The 18361-nt window shown below is 33.8% G+C and overlaps 3 protein-coding genes across 3 annotated transcripts; 1 reads left to right on the top strand and 2 right to left on the bottom strand.

Annotated features, from left to right (window-relative positions):
- Window positions 1–228: 228 nt before the first annotated feature.
- On the bottom strand, window positions 229–4702 carry LOC125848736 (alpha-glucosidase-like). Its single transcript, XM_049528659.1, has 5 exons — window positions 4420–4702; window positions 3128–3831; window positions 2279–2509; window positions 1513–2159; window positions 229–1185 (listed from the first exon to the last, which is right to left on the bottom strand). Exons 1-5 carry the CDS (start codon window positions 4668–4670, stop codon window positions 307–309), a joined length of 2712 nt encoding a protein of 903 aa, XP_049384616.1. The 5' UTR covers window positions 4671–4702; the 3' UTR covers window positions 229–306.
- A 1758-nt stretch (window positions 4703–6460) lies between these two features.
- Window positions 6461–11318, top strand: LOC125848740 (vacuolar protein sorting-associated protein 2 homolog 2). The gene is made up of 11 exons (XM_049528664.1): window positions 6461–6708; window positions 6805–6849; window positions 8256–8290; window positions 8473–8523; window positions 9561–9665; window positions 9755–9826; window positions 10019–10090; window positions 10257–10337; window positions 10424–10459; window positions 10558–10619; window positions 11028–11318. Exons 1-11 carry the CDS (start codon window positions 6663–6665, stop codon window positions 11089–11091), a joined length of 669 nt encoding a protein of 222 aa, XP_049384621.1. The 5' UTR covers window positions 6461–6662; the 3' UTR covers window positions 11092–11318.
- A 94-nt stretch (window positions 11319–11412) lies between these two features.
- LOC125848738 (berberine bridge enzyme-like 15) lies at window positions 11413–13244 on the bottom strand. Its single transcript, XM_049528662.1, has one exon. The coding sequence runs from the start codon at window positions 13195–13197 to the stop codon at window positions 11554–11556; it is 1644 nt and encodes a 547-aa protein (XP_049384619.1). The 5' UTR covers window positions 13198–13244; the 3' UTR covers window positions 11413–11553.
- Between the last annotated feature and the right edge of the window lie 5117 nt (window positions 13245–18361).

Here is an 18361-nt window from a genome sequence, read left to right as displayed (position 1 = left end):
AATAGAATTTTGTGCCATAAATGACGAGGAATATTGAATAAAGCCATTTAAGTATGTGAATAGCATCACACCAAATTTAGTCTGACACTATTCATCAACACCAAATCACTTTTGCTGCTTTTACCTTCAAAACATCTTGCATTTCGGATCATCCATATAATATACAAAAAGAAACAAGGTAATCACATGAATAAACGTTAATTGGTAAGTTGGTAAAAATAGGAAGAACATAACATCATAAATTAAACTGCATTGATAAATGAAAGAAAGTTTCATACAACAAGCGTATATAACTTAATTCATTTGTCAAGTAATGATGTATAGCTCCAATTTGAACTCTTTCCCTATCAATATTGACATCCCTGAGATTTCCATAGTAACAAACTGTCCACTCTGCTTAAGACTTTCCTTCATTGTTGTGTTCCCTTGCTGGTGTGATCCAACAAGCTCATAGCTCTTCAATCCTCTCACATTTTCCAATCCCAATAATGTCACCTTTTCAAGGACCAATCCTTGATCCAGTGCATATCGTCCATTCACAACCTCTGATTTAACCACAATTTTGTTGCCAATGATATTGCTGTTAAACTTAACTAACGTCCACCTCCCTCCCTCTCTTCCCATCTGCACCTCATCGTCATCGTCCACAAATAGTTCTCCTGTACTGTTTTCGCTGCTGCTCAGCACGACAAGGAGTTTGAATGCAGTCCTCTGAGCAGCTTGTGTTGTCATTGCTTCCCCTTGCATGACCAATATGTTCCCTTCACGAACGTGTACATTTATATGATCTGGTGGTGCGTCAAGTGTCATATACGTTCCTTGATTCAAACTCACGGAACGAGAGTAATTGAAGAGGTCAAACCAGTTTCCAGCAGGGAAATATGCATCAACAGAGGTTGCTCCTTGCTTAAGTACAGGTGAGATCATGACACCTTTACCGAGAAGGAACTGTGTGCTGATATCAAATGTCTTGGCATCTCGAGGGAAAGAGAAGAAGAGAGGTCGTGCAATGGGAGTCCCTTTTGTATGTGCCTCGTACATAAGCATATAAAAGTGTGGAAGTAACTGATATCGGAGCCCAAGGACTTTCTTGGCTGCTGCAGCAACTGAATCCCAACTATAGAGCTCTTGGGGGGTTGTGTCCTTAGCAGAGTGGTCTCTTGCAAATGGATAGAATGCTCCAAGCTGCATAAAGCCAATCTCTCACATTACTAAGAAGTCAAGGCGAAGAGAGCTCCTAATATTATGATAAAATTCTGCTTCTACAGCATCAAACTAACGATTGGTCACACTGAGAGATAGACACATGCTTTAACTTTTCTTAAACACAATTTTAAAGCATACTATTTAAGAAAACAAATAACTTTGGTTCATTAAACTTTATCATGCAACAGTGTTCCTTGAAAAACCACATATTTCCTGGCTTTTAACATTGGTGAAAAGTTATAGCTTTAGGGGGGAGAAAGAGAGATTGAGGCGGCATTGTTGACAAAACTCCAAGCATGAATTTACCTGGATCCAGCGGCGGCAAAGCTCTTCAGTAGTATTACTTGAAAAACCACATATATCAGCTCCAACCATTGGAATTCCAAACAATCCGAAGTTCAAGATAGTAGGAATGGAGTATGCCAAATCGTTCCAGGTAGCAGCATTGTCTCCAGTCCAATGTGACGTGTATCTGCCAGAGCCAAGAAAAGTTGATCTTGCAAGAATGAATGGCCTTTTACCAGTGACATTAACCAACGCACTATAAGTGGCACTAGATTCAAGTAATCCATAAAGGTTATGGACATTATACTCCATTGTATTACCAAAATGTGTAGAAGTGGCTGGAACTGTTCTATAATTGATGGGCAAGTGATCGCCAGAGTTGTTTATCTTGTAGGGAGGGTCATCAAAGGTGGATGATGGTGTAGGAGGGGAAGTTATGAAGTTTGACAATTCATTCATGTCAAGCCACAGGCCATCAAAAGGTACGAGATCCTGGAACTTCTCAATTTCATTTCTCCAAAATATTTCAGTAGCTGGATTTAGAAAATCAGGATAATAAACATTCCCTGGCCAAACAACCCCTTGGTAAGGCATATTATTGCGTTTTATGAAGACATCTGCTTCCATGCCTCTCCTATAGGTGTCATATGTATTGTTGATGCTAATTCCTGCAGTAAAAAGAAAGACAAACAAAATTACACTTCTTACATGATGATGAGTCGTACTCGTATCTAATTTATCTAGGTAAATGGGAAATTGTTAAAACTTGATGACGGAGACAAGTTACCTGGATCTACTATTAGTAAATATTTCTGATCATTCTGATGAAGCTTCCTGAGAAAAAAAACTACCCGCTCCAGTGGGAAGTTAACTGGATCGAGTGTGAAGTCCTTAAAACCATCCATGTAATCAATATCAGTCCACATAACCTCCAGCGGTATCCTAGCCTCTGCATAACTATCCACTACCAGTTCAACATCATCAATATTCTTGTAACCCCACCGGCATTGGTGAAATCCTACACCATATCAATACCATTACTTTGAAATGTGAGTATTTTCATGTGTAATAGTTGTTTCCTAAATAATGAAGGTAGAAGCTGAGAACCAAACAGAACAATTTCAACTTTGATCAGTATAGGAATGACAGGAGTGGAGGAATTTAGCATTCCTAAATTTCTTCTTGGCACACTTTCCACGTGTGAAGTTCAGCACAATGTTCAAAGCAACATCGTCTTTGAGAATGAGGCAACGTATAGTGAGCAATATGCCTTTAACTAAATGTATAATTTTACTTCATATTTAACAAATGATCCGACAAAACACTAGGTGATTTCTTCTTATATGTCCAAGTCTTGGTGGACAAAGTTACCCGGTATCTACCTTGATGTGAGGTAGTACGTACTCTATGGAATTAGTCTAGGTATACACAAGCTGACCTAGACACACTAGTGGCATGTTGTTATCTAGGCTGAGCAATGCAACCTACATAAGATAAGCTCATAGATCATAGTTTAAGCTCTATTCAATGCCTTTCAACCCATGTAATAGGTTCCTCGGAAATTACCGGTGAAATTAGTCGAGGTTTGCACAAGAGAAAAACGACGAACGGAAAAAAAGGAAAAGAAAGTCATTACCGAAAGACCAATATGGCATAGCAGCAGGACGACCAATAAGCTGAGTATACTGATCCACCACCATTTCCGGCAAAGGTCCGGCAAAGAAATACAAATCAATTAACCCACCAATCACCTTGTAACTAATCCTATCACCCGTATACACAATATCCATGCCATTGCTACTCAGAAGCAGAACCCCATGACTAACTCCGGCGGCCGTTTCCTTTGCCGGACCCGACGAACGGACGTCGATATAAAAAGGATGGGATCCATAGAGATTAAGGTCCGCGTTGGAACTCCCAATGTCGGCATTCCATAGAGTCAAAGTCTGGTTGTGTGTGAGCTTAAACGAGCTTTTAGTGTGCTCTCCGAGACCGTAAAGATTAGCTCTGGTAGTTGGTAGTGCCGAGGAGATCTGGATGTATTGATCTTTGAATATGAGGACTGTGTCGGGGTTTTGGTTCTCCGGCGAAGTATCGAAAAGAGTATCCCCGGTGGAGCGCCGGCGGACGGTGAAGCTGAATGAGGTGGTGTTGTGAAGGGTGAACTCTAGGTCTGAGTTTGGGTTAGAGAGGGTAATTGGGGATTGGTTTTCTGATGGGGAGTTGGAGGTTGACGGTGGCGATGGCGGTGGTGGACGGTGGAGAATTTCTTCCGGCACTTCCCATCGTTGGTGGTTTGCGTCGGTTATTCGTATTCGGAGACGGTCGTTTGTTTCCAAACTGTAACGAAGGAGAAAGAAAACAAATTAAATAATTTTTTTAATAAAGTTAATTTATTTACATTAACTAAGCAAAATTATTGTTTAGATAATATTACTTGCATTTCCCCGACTAAAAAAATTGAGTTATATATAGAGTTAATGATAAAAAAATTACGATTTTCATAACTATATAGTATATTATTTACTTACTTGAATTTTTTATTTTTTTTTAAGTTTTATAATGTAATTCTTATTTTTTTTTATATTAAAGACGCTCAATATTAAATTGATCTATACATATTTATTATCGATTTGAAAATATATAATAATATTTAATTAACTCAATATTGAAATTTGATATTTATATCTATCATTCTATCTTGTGACAGTATTCACAATAACAAGACTTTACCTTCTAATTTTTTGGCTAACAATTTTATCCTATGTTTCTGAAAGAGATTGCCTACATAGTATTAACCCGATCTTTTGATCATATAGTAATAACTTTATATCTATATCAATTTTTTTTTTAAAAAATGTAATAACAATTTTATCAGTTATGTCAGGTTTATTTCCAAAATAAATAAGAAAGTACAGAAAAAAAAACCTGGCAATGAGGATAAGATTGTGAATATCAGTCCCAAAAACAGAAGAATTGTTGATGAGTTGAAGATTAGCAAAAAGTGAATTTCCAGTGGTAGCCACAGATTTGATTGAGTAACCATAGCCAATTACTTGCTGCTGAGCTTCTTTCTGTTTAATGGATATGGCAGAATAAGGTGAAAATATTGATAAATGGATCAGAAAGAAGATTAAAAAGGTGTTTCTGTGTAAAGATGGAAATTGTGTTGCTTTCATTTTTCTTGATCTATGGAGGAACACAAATTAAAGTGGTCATTTTATGTTTGGTTTTTGTGGAAAACGTCACTTTCCTTTTTGTTTGTCTTCACTCCTATATGATTTTTATGCCTTTTAACTTTTTCTAAATATTTTAAATGGTTGAATATCGTGACTTAAAATATTTTTTATATAGTTTTAAAATATGTAAATGTTTTTTTAAAAAAAAATTAAAAATTTTATGTTTGAATTCACGTTGAATAAAAGAATTAAAGATTTTATGGTCAAATTCATGTGAAGTATTAGATAGTTTAATTGTAACACATCGAATCGAGACAAATAAATTAAAATAACAAAATTATTATATTTGACTAATTTTGATTTTTGACTTTCAAAAGTAGTTTGATTTGCTCGTTTCAGTTTTAATTTGTATAGTTTGATAAGTCTGGTTTTCGTTTGAGAAATGAGGCCACTTATTCATTTACAATTTAATTAAAAGAAATGCCAATTTTAAATCTTTTTAGGTGTAAAATGAAGATTTCTTATAAGAAAAGATAAAACTAAAAATAAAGAAACTAAAAAATCATTTGTGCCACTGAATTAATCATTTAGCACATAATTAATAGTGTGATTCAAGCTTCCAAATGTCTTTTATTTTGCAAAGGAAAAATGCACTTCTAGAATGGTTCATTTATGTTATTTATTAAAAATTTGACTTACTTAATGTCATTTTCTTTTAAGAAACGGTACATCAATGCCTTATTTATTAACTGAAAACAATTTTGTTTTTGTAAAACTATTTTTTGTACGTGTTCAATTATGATTTAGTCACATCATAATAGTGGTTGTACTTGTTAGCATGAATGAACTTTTTCTCAAACAAAAAATGATATAAATGAGACAAACTTTTAAAGATAACAGGGGCAAAACCACATAGGGACTCCTGGATGCTCGAATACCCATTAAATTATATATATATTTTTTATAGAAATGAAGAGGAATAGTATAAAAATGAACAATGAGCATCCATAAAATAAACTATATATATATTCTATAGAAATGAAGAGGAATAGTATAAAAATGAACAATGAGCAATCAATTGTTTGATTGGCACGGTTAAAATTTAAAAAGCCAACTCTTCTCTCCTTTACTCCTTGTGACACGATATATGTTGATTGTTATTCTATTCTCTTTCACTTGTCGTTTTGAAACTTTTCCTAAAATAAGTTTAAACAAAATAATTTTTTCCTTTTTTCTTTATTCAAAATAATAATGTTCAAATATGATTGTCTTTTTATGACAGTGTTAAATTTATGCATTTACATTTTTTAATTGGTAGCTAAGTGAAATCGGAGTTAGGTAGACGACAAGAAAATTATATATATATATATATATGCGGGTTCAACCCCCTTTAGCCTTTTAGTGTGTTTACATTTTATATATTGGAGTTTCATAGTAAAAAAATTGTTGTCATCCCCATAGTTAGTTAATAGAGCATGCACGATCTTAAAAATTTGAATTCGCCATTGACAAATAACATAAATAAACTTTTTCAAAAAATTCGATGGCGTATTTGAGTTGAAAAAAGTTTGATAAAACAAAGACAATACAGTGCGGATATTTAAGTATTAGAGACCCAAAGTATTATACGTATTTTCCTCGTACCTTAAGCAACAAAACAAGGGCAATATTGTCTTTTGATCTTTGCGATATCAAACCTGAGAGGGGTAGCTTAGTCATTTCCTTTGTTCACAACGGCTACTTATTTGCTGTCCGTTAGATATAATCGTAGTGGGAAATAGGAGAGTCCAGTCCACTGCACGCTCCCCTAGAAGTAGAAGTCGGCCGCTAAAAATTTGCCACACACTGCTTAACTTCCTCACACAAATTCCAAAAAACAAAGGGAAAAAAACCCATTTTCATGATTCAGGTTTTCTTCAAAAGCTATTAGGGTTTTTTCCCCTCTTCCATTTCAAGAAAATTCTAGGGTTCAAGAATCATTAACAAAAGAAGATGGAGAAGTTGAACAGCATTTTCAAGAAGAAGACTTCACCTAAAGGTAAGATTTTTGTCTCTTTTATTGGTTTTTTTTTTTTTTTTTCATTTTGTGTTTTGAGTTATGATCTATGGTGAAATTTTTGTAATTGATTAACAGAAGCATTGAGGAGCAGCAAAAGGGAAATGGCTGTTGCTACCAGAGGTACTGTTTACTGTCTTGGGGTTCTTTTAAAATGACTCACTAGCTGAGAATTTGATTTAGTTTTGTTTGATTAAAGAGTAGCTTTTTTAATAATTTGGATTATTAAAGGGATGTAACAAATTTAGAAATAATACACTCTAAGCTCATTTGGGATCTCAAATGCATAGGCATTAGGCTTGTCCTTGGGCATTTTGCCGTAACTCCCATTTTCCTTGTTATGCAGAAACGTCTTTCTTTTGGGATGCTATAATAGTGGTTGTATTCTTTAGTTTGATTTTAGATGTACATCGAACGTTATGCTCTATTCCTTGTTAAGCAAGAGATGCTTAATTTGTTTGGACGTCTAGAAATATATGCACCAGCAAAGAGGAAAAAACAATCGCACTAGGCGGAAATTTCTGTCTTTGATATTTGGATTTAGCAATACTTAAGCTTATCAAAGGTAGAGGCTAAAGGAAACCCCTCGGAAATATTAGGTTAAGGTTGTGTTGTGCCTTTGTTCTTGGTAGTTTCTACTTTGCAATTAGAATAACAAAGTTGAGTGATTGTGAAAAGGTTCCATTTTTATGTGAAAGAGGTTATTGAGATATACTGGTTGAAGGTTCATTAGTAATTAGACAACAAAGTCATGTAATATCTGTAAAGGATTAGGTAAAAATAGGTGGATGGCTCGGCTCTATTACCTTCTATTTCAATTCTCTATGGCACTGGTGCTTCATAACAGGATATGATATTAGGAAAAATGGTATAATTAGTTTTTGGGACTAAAAGGTAGTTCAGGTGCATTGCAAAACAATATAACCTTGCTTTGCCTGGACAATTCACAGAGTTGGAAGAAGTGCTATGTTGGCTAAAAACTAGAAGTACTTGTTTCCTTTGCAAGTGACTAGCTGTCTGAACTCAAGTACTTAAAGGTTTTATTGACTCTTTTATTTACTTTCCGTGTCATGTTTAGTGTCATTCTTAATTTTGATAAAGCTATCAGGGGTCAGCTGTTTTGCTAAATGAGGAAACAAATTACATATTCCAGGTTTTATATTTTGAACTATCATCATTGTTACGCCATTCTAGTATATTTCACATCATTGTCATTTGCACAAGCAAAGGAGTTGGAGAATGCAAAAAGCATTAAACAATTTTTGGAAAAAAAAAAATCATTGTCCAGAATGTATCATAGTTGGATGTCATTCTTAATTTTTATTTAGATCATTATCATTTTGGTAAACAAGAAGACAAATTTTCCTTCTAAAAAAAAACAAGAAGACAAATTTTTATTCCACGTTATCTTTTGTGTTGTTATACAATGGGTTGGAATATGATAACTTGCATTGTCTTCCTCGTTTCTTACTTGGTGTTTTTACGTTTCATTAATTCTTCTCTTTTTTTGTTCATGTATAACTTTTTAGGCATTGAACGGGAGATCTCATCCTTACAAATGGAGGTAAGTTATTAGGAAAATGTTCATAGACATGAGGCAAGTGTGTTTGTTCAGTAAGTTCAGAGTATTCTTGCGAAATTTAAGTCACAAAAAGAGTTCAGAGTATTCTTACAATAATCATCTTTTCATCTGTGTAAATCTACTTATTTGTGAAGTTATATAATTCTTATTTCACTATCTCGTAGGAGAAAAAGTTAGTTGCAGAGATCAAGCAAACAGCCAAAACAGGAAACGAGGCAAGTGTTTGCTCATTAATTCTTTTTTTCCTGACTACTTCACTTGGAATTGTGATCATTCTAATAGATAATGCCTTCTAGTGGGTGCTTATTTGCATTGGAAACTGCATCCTTTTTGCATCCCGCTGTTTCTTTTGTTTATCAGAATTTGAAATACATACTCTTGAGAGATGAGCCATTCTCCGATTGCATAAATCATTGTCCTTCTGAAGAATTCATGCATAGTCACAACCTTAGAGAAAGAATATTTGATGGTAGTATCAGAATTTGAAAGACATTGATTTGCCTTTGTGATTTGTTCGTTTTTCTTTAGAAAAAATGACCTGTGTTTGGGTAAGGTCTCCAATTTAATTGAATCGAGCCAAATACCCACAGATATTGGCGTGATTCGAATATACTTGCCAAATGTGCAAAAGAATTAGAGCCCAACATAGTTTAACTAATTTCAAATTCTTAATGTTCATTCTCTCACCAACAAACAATTCACAAAATTTGTATATGTATTGGTTTATGTATTTACATAAAATGCTTGTATGAGGGAGGGTGAGCCATGTTAGCTGGAAGTGTTTCAAAATATAAAGAGAGGCTGAAACGAAGCACTTAACTGAGTTGTTGAAAAGAAAGGCAGTGCCCGAGGCACTTGCTAACGAGCAGGCAGGACTGACTTGAAAAAGAGGCTCTACTTGAAAGGAATGTAGTAACTCGATTTATGCTCGCTAAGACTCAAGTTTGAATCTAGGCTAATTAAAGGCTTACAAATTCATTGAAGACTCGATTCAGTTGGTCTTTAAAACACTGATTTTACTCTGTTTAATAAGACTCAAGTTTGAATCAAGGCTAATTAAAGGCTTGGATATTCATTGAAAACTTGATTCAGTTGAAGTTTTGGTGGTAAACATGGATAATTATACTTGTGATCCAGGTGAGAAATGGATGGCTTTTTAAAAAAAAGGGTGAGGAAAGAACTCATCTCATCCGCTATAAGAAATTTCTTTTTCCTCAAAAGTAAATCTTGCTCACACACTTTGACTTGTCAGGCCGCCACCAAAATTCTAGCTCGTCAACTTGTGAGATTGCGGCAACAAATTGTCAATTTGCAAGGTAGTCGTGCTCAAATTAGGGGTGTAGCAACTCATACACAGGTCAATCTTTTCTCCCGATTATTATTGTGTATGAAAAGTAATTGAAAATTTTAGTGGATCTTATATGTGGCTTCCTTTCTCTTCTGTAGGCACTATATGCTAGCACCTCTATGTCTACTGGAATGAAAGGTGCAACTAAAGCGATGTCTGCCATGAACAAGGTACTGATTATTTGTTGGTTGTGAGTTTTTTTCCTCTTTTGCTTTTAATCCTCAGAACTTTTGAAAGTGAAATATTTGTTTCCTACAGCCTAGCCTTTTAGCTCATCCATTTTGTTTGCGTTTGTGCTACCATTTAATTATTAAGGTGTAAATCCCTCCAATTGGTTTATTCTTTGTGTTTTTACTTCTCAGCAAATGGCACCTGCAAAACAAGTTAAAGTGATCAGAGAATTCCAGAAGCAGTCATCACAGTTGGACATGACAGTAAGCACTTTCATCCTTCTAAGCGATGCTTCACATTATTGACTTACTTCATGCTATAAGTTCTCTGTACTTATGGACAAATGCAATGTCTTGAAGGCAACTAAACATTTCAGTTTGATGTGAAGTTCAGACTAAGCATACTAATGAAACTATCTGATTTTTCCAGATTGAGATGATGTCTGAATCCATTGATGAGACTTTGGATAAAGATGAAGCTGAAGAAGAAACTGAGGAGCTTACAAACCAGGTTCAATTATTATTCATCATGCAGTTGGTCTGTTTCCTAATTGTATTTTTCTGGTCATCTATTCTAATTTGTGTTTTCATGTTTAGGTGCTGGATGAGATTGGTGTGGACATTGCATCACAGGTAGGTTTTGGATTAAGGATAGTTGAGCGTATGATCAGTTGCTTTCCTCATCTTTAGTTTGCGAGCTGTTTATTTATTATTGATTTTTATTTTGGCAGTTATCTTCAGCTCCAAAAGGTCGGATTGCATCGAAGAAAGTCGAAAATGTTGCCCCCCCTAGGTATGTGGAACTGTTTTAAATCACACGTCATACATGGATTTTCTTATGTAGTTAAGTTGGATTTTTGTGTGTTTAGACGTGTTGAGCTACGTTTCTTCTGCATTTCCATATCAAACTGTCAGAGTCAATTCTCAACAATACTTCCTTTCTGTTTTCTGGTTATACTCTCCTTACTTTTCTGGTCATGACGGTTGTTTTACACTCCTTTTACCTAATGCTGACTATGAAATTTCATTGATTAATGTACTGCGCCCAATCTAGAATTCCTCTACATTCGTTTTTGGCGTGGTCAGAACAATCAGAAAATAGTATTTATGGTTAATATGAAATGGCTCCTAGTTCTTCTAGGGAACATTAAGTTTGCTACTATGTTAGTCTACCTAACAATTCTTCCCTATGTGAATGCAGTTCTGATACTGCTGCGGATGTCGAGGAACTTGAGAAGAGGTTGGCCTCTCTTCGAAGAATTTGATGAACGTGCATATTTGTGGACAACTTTTATATGTGATCCTTGTATAAATTTCGCTTTTAGAATTAAAAATATAGTATGTACCATGGTACCAATTTGTATTTCTCAACTATTTTGCTATAGCACCGAACATCAACATTTATGCTGTAAGAATGAAGTGGATCCTATTTGGGTTTTATGATCCTTCTACATGTAATTTTTTGTATGTAGTTCCTTGAATTCATTGATATACCTTCACAAGGTAGAGGGAAGGTCGTCTACATACACCCACCCTCCTCATGCCCCACTTGTGGAACTATACCGGGTTTGTTGTTGTTCCTCAAATTTGTTTCACATTTCATATCAATACACACTTCTGCTACAATATGTTACAGGTTATGAAACCAAATGAAAAGCAGAACTTAAACTTATTTTTACTTTTCTTCCTTAAATATTACAATATACCATCAAGCCAAAAGCAGTTCTTCAGTGAATCAAACTTTTCCCATCTTGACCAACTTTGAATGGAAGGATTGGTAGACTCTGTTCATGCCAGAAGAAGTTATCAGGATCAACCTCAGTCTTGACAAGCACAAGCCTGTCATAATTGTTCTTGTAGTACTTTTTCCCCCAGACACTAGCTTCCAAGAAATTTGAGTTGGCATTTTTGTTCATGCCCAAATCAAGATCTCTATAATTCACATAAGCTTCTCTAGGGAACTTGGATACAAAAGTGCCCATGTACTCATAAAGTCCTCTGATCCAGTTGATATGTTTATCTGCAGTTTTCTTATCTCCATCTGTCCAGGCTGTTAAGTACTGTATCTTGCAGATAACCCCTTTTCTGTGTGGGAATGGGATTGAAGATTCTGATATCTTTCCCATCATTCCTCCATAGGGATTCCATATCATCATAGGTGAATCATCTTGTAAAAACTTCTCCCACATCCCTTGAAGTCCAGTTACTGGAACTGGTACACGGAGAAAATCCGATTTAGCCTTGAAGTTTACTGTTGGGAATAATGACTTCCCTTGAAGTAGGAACTCAGGTTTAATGTTACTTGGATAACCAGCAATGTAAATGACTGATTGAATCCAGCTCATTTCGATACAATCTTTTCGTGTCAATCCCAATTCAGGGAAGCTATGATTCATCACATCAAGAAGCCTATCAGTTTTTCCAAGAAACAAGGCTTGGTAAGCTGTTTGCACTGTTTTCTTCCCCTTTGTTGAATTGACTGTAGTTATGAGGATTCTGATGAAGAGATCTTCATCAATCTTGTGTGCAACATGTTGCCATTTGTTTAAGACTTTTGTTGCACCAGTTTCCAGTGTCTTTGGAACTGTGAAAACTGTGACAGTTGATGGAACAGGAACAAGTTTAACTTTCCAAGCCAAAATTATGCCAAAACTGCCTCCTCCACCCCCTCTGATTGCCCAAAACAAATCCTCTCCCATTAAGGCCCTGTCAAGAACTCTGCCACTGGCATCAACAATCCGAGCATCGACAACATTGTCTGCTCCAAGACCATATTTCCTCATCATAGGACCATAAGCTCCTCCAGTGATATGACCACCAATTCCTAAGCTGGTGCATAGGCCAGCAGGGTAACCATGTGTCTTGCTTTTTTCTGCAATCCTATAGTACACTTCACCAATCGTCGCACCAGCTTGAACCCATGCACTGTTGTCCTCAATGTCCACTTTAATCTCACGAAGTTTAGCTAAGTCAAGCAAGATAAAGGACACTGATCTTTTCATCTCTGATGTGTAAGATATGCCTTCATAATCATGACCTCCACTCCTAACTCTGAGCTGAACTTTTAGCTCTTTCGCGCAAATGACTGCTGCTTGGACATGGGATTCAATCAAAGCAGTGAAAATAAGCAGAGGTTTTTGTTGAGAAGGTGTCAAACACCTTAGATTTTGGGCAGTGGATTTAAGGACAGAGTTGAATGAAGTAGCATTGGAAGTAGGAGTGAAGAAAGCTGTGGAGAAAGGGATCGAATGATCCGAATGGAGTGTAATACATTGGTAGAATTGATCTTGAATTGTATATGAAACAACACATGAAGCTGAAAATAGTAATATGAATGAAAATAGAATATTCATAGAGATTGAAGAAGCCATGAGCCTCTCTTGTTTTCTTGCTTGTTCTGTTTTCAACAAGTGTAAATCAGAGGCCTTATATTCAAAATTTTCAAGACCTTTATCCCATGTTTGAAGGATGGGAAAGAGAATAAAAATTTTGGAGGGGAAATGGGGGAGAAAATGGGGCAAAGGAGAAAAATATTCCTTTCGTTTGGGTTGGAAGAGAATGGGGAGGAAAATATGACTCGACATAGTTAACTTTCAATTAATGTGGCCTAGTGGTCAATCAAGTGATTGAGAGTCATGAGGTCTCACGTTCAGATTCTAGTGGAGAAAAAAAAAAGATTAGGTGATTTTTTTCATCTGTTTTAGCCTTGGTGGATAGAGTAACATGGTACCCGTTGTTGGTAGCAGATGACATGTATCCCATGGAATTAGTCGAGGTAAGCAAACGCTGACTCGGACACCATGATCATAAAAAAATGTGAGTTTGGTCCTTTTATTGAAGAAATATGATATAGTTGAACTTTTTTTAGAATTATATTATCGTCAAATATGAAGTAACAATACAAGTTTAACATAACATGTGAGTAATTAAGTGGTGAAATGGTTAATTAGTATTGGTAAACTTGTGAATATGCACAAGCAAAGAAATCAAAAATGAACATTTCAATTAATTGAAAGTTAAATATATCAGATAGCATAGAAACAATAGAATTTATCAATAACAAAAGCACCAAGAGTGTTTTTTTTTTAATTTCTCCCCTATTGACCTTTTCTTTTTTTCTTACTTTTGCTTTTTCCATTTTGCATTATTATATCAAATAAAAGAAGGAAAAGCTTCAAAATATTATCTTTTCCATTTCTTTCCTTTCTCTCCTTCCCCAAAAAAAAACAAGTTTTTGGTAGGTAACTTAATGAACAATCTCTTTCTGACAAAGGAAAAATTGGAGATTTGTGGAAATTAGTGGCAAGTGGGGTTCATGGGAAACTAAAATTTAAAGACTTAAAAAAGAAAAGAAAAAAAAAGTCAACATCATATTATATGCTTTGTTTTTTGCCTAAATTTTAGGATGCATGAGAAGGCTTCTATTATAAGGGACTTGAAAGTTTATGAAAGAAAAATGGTAGTTTACTTGCCTTCTAATTGGGTTGAAAGACAAATTTGTCAGAAATCTTGCCTTAAAGAATTGCTAAGTAAGCATTTTCACTAATAAATATCTACTTGATATAGTTTTTTGAAAATCTAAGCAATAGTCTCCGTTCATTTTTACTTATCCATTATATTAGAAACAAATGTCTATTTTTACTTGTTCAGTTTGGAAAATCAAGAGATGATTTATCATTTTATCTTTACTATTAAGTATTATTTCACTTTCCAATATATTTTCCAAAATATTGAATTTATTATTTTCAGAAGATGATATAATAAATTTGTCGTTTATTTATTGTTTCTTAAAAAAATGTGCCAAGTCAATATTGATCAAGTTAAAAAATGGACGGAGCAAGTATATAATAAAATGTTTTTAAAAATTAAATTTTCAAAAGAAATTTTTTTAGAAAAAATTAGAATGCATGAAATATCCTAAATAAACCCAAACAAAAGAAAAGAACAAAACAATGGACCAACACATTTTTTTTTATGAGAAACAACAAATTTTAATGAACTAGTAAAGAAAGCAACACTATCACCTTTTTTTTAAAGTGAAAGTGGTTTAGTTGTAAATGATGTCAATCAAGTCTGAAATCTCTTTTTTTGTTTCACATTGTATTTTTTATTTTATTTTTTGGTCTTCTATGAGATAGTCTTTTCTCCTAAAATGAGATGGAGCTATTTTATATTTCTTTATTTATTTAAAAAAATACACTTGAGAAGTCTCTAAGATTAAAACTAAAAGAAACTTGTAAAGCCAAGTCATATTGATGAAATAATTAAGTCAATGGTAGGTCTAACAACCATATAAACTTAAATTTTCCTTCTTAGTGTTTTTGCATTGGTGTTTTAACACACAATTCCTGTTTAATTGTTTTGTTATAACTATTTGTGTATATCAAATTTATTGATCCGATTAATAAAATTTGTTATAACTATTTCATATTTAAAGCTTGAATTCGAGATCTTTAATTAAAAAAAAAAAATCTCAAGTGTTCTTTTGGAGATATAAATCAAGTTTCTCTGACTTTTTATTTTGTTTTTTCAAAGATTTTGAAAGGAACAAGTTGCATTTTTATTTGGTGTTCTAATTATTTACATGTTCCAATCGACGTGCTATTTTTAAAATTAATTCCCTCTGTTCCTGTGCTTTATTATTCTTTTCTAAAATTATTTTATGGTTAAAACTTTTGAAAATAGTTAGCAGGTCTTAGTCCCATGAGGCTAGACAATCATACATCAACAGTTTAAGAATTCGTTTGGCCTAAAAAATACTTGAAAAAAAATTGAGAAAACTTTGAAAGTGGTGTTTGGTCATATAACTTGACAAATATATTTGTCAAGTATCCCAAGTTCCAAATACTAGAAAAAACTAGTATTTGGGCCAAGTTCTAATATTTGGAAATTTGAAAAAAATCAAAAATTACCCCAAACTTTATATTTTATAAAAAATACCTATTATTTATTAATTCCAACTAATATTTGTTACTATCTCCTCCGGAAAAGTTTGAGTTCTAATTTGAGTGATAAAATTGAGAAAACAGAACAATTTGTGTTTAATGAGTTATAATTGTAACTGAATCAGTGACAAGTTTGAGTATGCGATTAATATATTGTCTTGTTTATATTGTATTTTGTTATTGTTGATTGTTATCAATTATATTATAAGATTATTTTTTAACGGAACATATTCAATATAAAATGATAATATAAATTTATGAGTATTTTTAATAATTTTTAGAACCTATAGATATAAGTCATATTTTTTGAAACAGTCAAATATTTTTGGGAAAATTTGGGGCTTAACACATGGTGAAACTTCACTCAAATATAGTTTGGCAAGAATATTTGAAAACTTGAAGTCAAACGCTAGCTAAGCATGATATATTTTATAAAATTAAGGAGAAAATAATTATTCAGAAAGGCAGTCACTTTTTGGTGTGTGTGGAGGGGGAGGCTCACGTACGATATTTATTTTGAAGTTCGATCTATTTAAATCGAAAAAATGTATTTATAGATAACATGCTTCCCATCTAGGTGTAACATGTATCCTTAATCCTTATATATATATATATTCATAATTAAAAATAAAATAAAAATAGGATCATACGGAGGGGAGGGGGTGGGGGTGATTTGGGGATTGGAGAAAGAGGAGGTTATGGCTAGGGAAGGGTTCTAATGAAAGTCAAATGGTTGAAATTTTTTGGTTTTCATCCGATGTTGAGTACTCACATTGGACTCTAATTATTTCTAATTCATATTGTGTAGGTTCCCATTTGAGGGGAAGCACTCCCTATCAATTTTCTTTTAATATTCAGAACTTGAATTCGAAACCTGTGAATAATGAATGAACAACCTCATTTACGTGCATCCGTTGATGATAAATGGTTGACATTAATCGGATTAAGCATTGTTTTTTGCCCAAAGAATGTGTAATTCTGGGCAAAAGATTCCATTGATAAGTTAATTTTGTGGGAATTTATAAATGTGCAAATTGCATTAATAGAATGTGACTTATGCAACTAACGTAAATGGATACTCCAGGATAACGGTAATATATATCGAAAGAAAAAATAATTATATCTTTTAGTTTATTAAATGACTAATTAAAAGGAGAAAATGTATTGTATAGTTTTTTTTTTTCAAAAAAAAAAAAATTACAATTTTCGAAACAGAGACTCCTTTAAACTTGAAAATATTAAAGGTCAAGACAAACCAACTAACAGCTTTCTAGAATACTTAACCACCAAACAAAATTATTTAAAAAAAAAACTTCGAATAAACCTAACTCATGTTTTTTTAAAAAAAAAAAAAGTCCTTTTTAACTTTCAAAAATTAATTTATTCCATGCCCTATACGTGACTGATATATTATATATACTTTACTTTACTATTATAAATAAATAAATAAATAGTGAACCACTTGCCTTAGAAAACTACTACAAGAGATGAAGAGATATCGTTTTTGTTTTTATTTTCGTTCAAATTATTATTAATGTTTATACTTTTAACTCTCATTATACCATTTTTTTCCATTAAGCAGGATAACGGGATAGGAGGATCGACCCGTTCAGCTAATTCGTAAGAAAGACGGTTGGTAGCACATAGGGAGAATAGAAAAGAGGTACAAGCACGATACATGTTGCAGTAACAGTCTGCCTTATAGTTTTGATTCATCAGAACCAACTGTAGTATTTAAGCGAAGAAGGGTAAAGGAGGTGACCCATTATCCACAAATTTTGAAGCTGGAAACAGTAGATCTATCGATCATCATAAACTATATATGCCTAAAACTCATACTAGTGGGGAAAAAAAATCTATACCCAATGTTAGATACAAGGGCCAAGGCCAGTATATACTGCTCCAACAGTATCTGCAAAAAAAAAACTAAAGCCACCATGCATAACGAGCAACGACAAATCGAGTAGACTAACAACTCAACATAGAACCAGTAACTAAGGTGTCAAATATCGAATAGTGTAACAACTCAACATAGAACCAGTAACTAAGGTGTCACTATTAGAACGGACCATCTCACACAGACAAATTATTTCGCAGAAGATTGAGAAAGTAAAGAAGATTTTACCTGATGTACTCAAGATGAAAAGAGTAGATACCACTTGTCCAGCATTTGCAGTCTAAAGGCAATAACATAAATCACAATGTACTATAATTTACTTGGATGCAAAGTTTTGGTCAGTCTTCCAGAAATGACTCTAGTTTTTTTGTTCTTTTCCAGATCATATTTTATCCAAGTAAGCATACTACCAACCAAAGTTTAAGAAACTCAGAAACTACTTCTACATGAACTTGGAACAGTCTTCACGCATCGTATCTCAAATGGCACTCTCTTTTCTCATCTATCTTGGTGGTTTATCGAACAAACTAAAATAACATAACATGTGAAGTTTACATAAAACAGATGAGAGATGCTACACGGATAATGCATGCATGCTGCAAGACATGTACTGGTGTTATCAAAGGCAAAAGGCATAAAAAGGAGCCAAAATCTTCTGGAAATTGAGTGCAAAGCACAATTAAATCGTGAGCT

Source organism: Solanum stenotomum, chromosome 12, assembly GCF_019186545.1.
Source record: "Solanum stenotomum isolate F172 chromosome 12, ASM1918654v1, whole genome shotgun sequence".
Lineage (NCBI taxonomy): Eukaryota > Viridiplantae > Streptophyta > Magnoliopsida > Solanales > Solanaceae > Solanum > Solanum stenotomum.
This window is presented reverse-complemented; position numbering and strand designations above follow the sequence as displayed.

Coding starts and splice junctions, on each gene's coding strand:
- LOC125848736 (XM_049528659.1), bottom strand. CDS start 4,670: ATGAAAGCAACACAATTTCCATCTTTACACAGAAACACCTTTTTAATC. Junction 2,160..2,278: donor TTTACTAATAGTAGATCCAG/GTAACTTGTCTC, acceptor TTTTTACTGCAG/GAATTAGCATCAACAATACA. Junction 1,186..1,512: donor TTTGCCGCCGCTGGATCCAG/GTAAATTCATGC, acceptor GGCTTTATGCAG/CTTGGAGCATTCTATCCATT.
- LOC125848740 (XM_049528664.1), top strand. CDS start 6,663: ATGGAGAAGTTGAACAGCATTTTCAAGAAGAAGACTTCACCTAAAG. Junction 6,850..8,255: donor AATGGCTGTTGCTACCAGAG/GTACTGTTTACT, acceptor ATAACTTTTTAG/GCATTGAACGGGAGATCTCA. Junction 10,338..10,423: donor CTGAGGAGCTTACAAACCAG/GTTCAATTATTA, acceptor TTTCATGTTTAG/GTGCTGGATGAGATTGGTGT.
- LOC125848738 (XM_049528662.1), bottom strand. CDS start 13,197: ATGGCTTCTTCAATCTCTATGAATATTCTATTTTCATTCATATTACTA.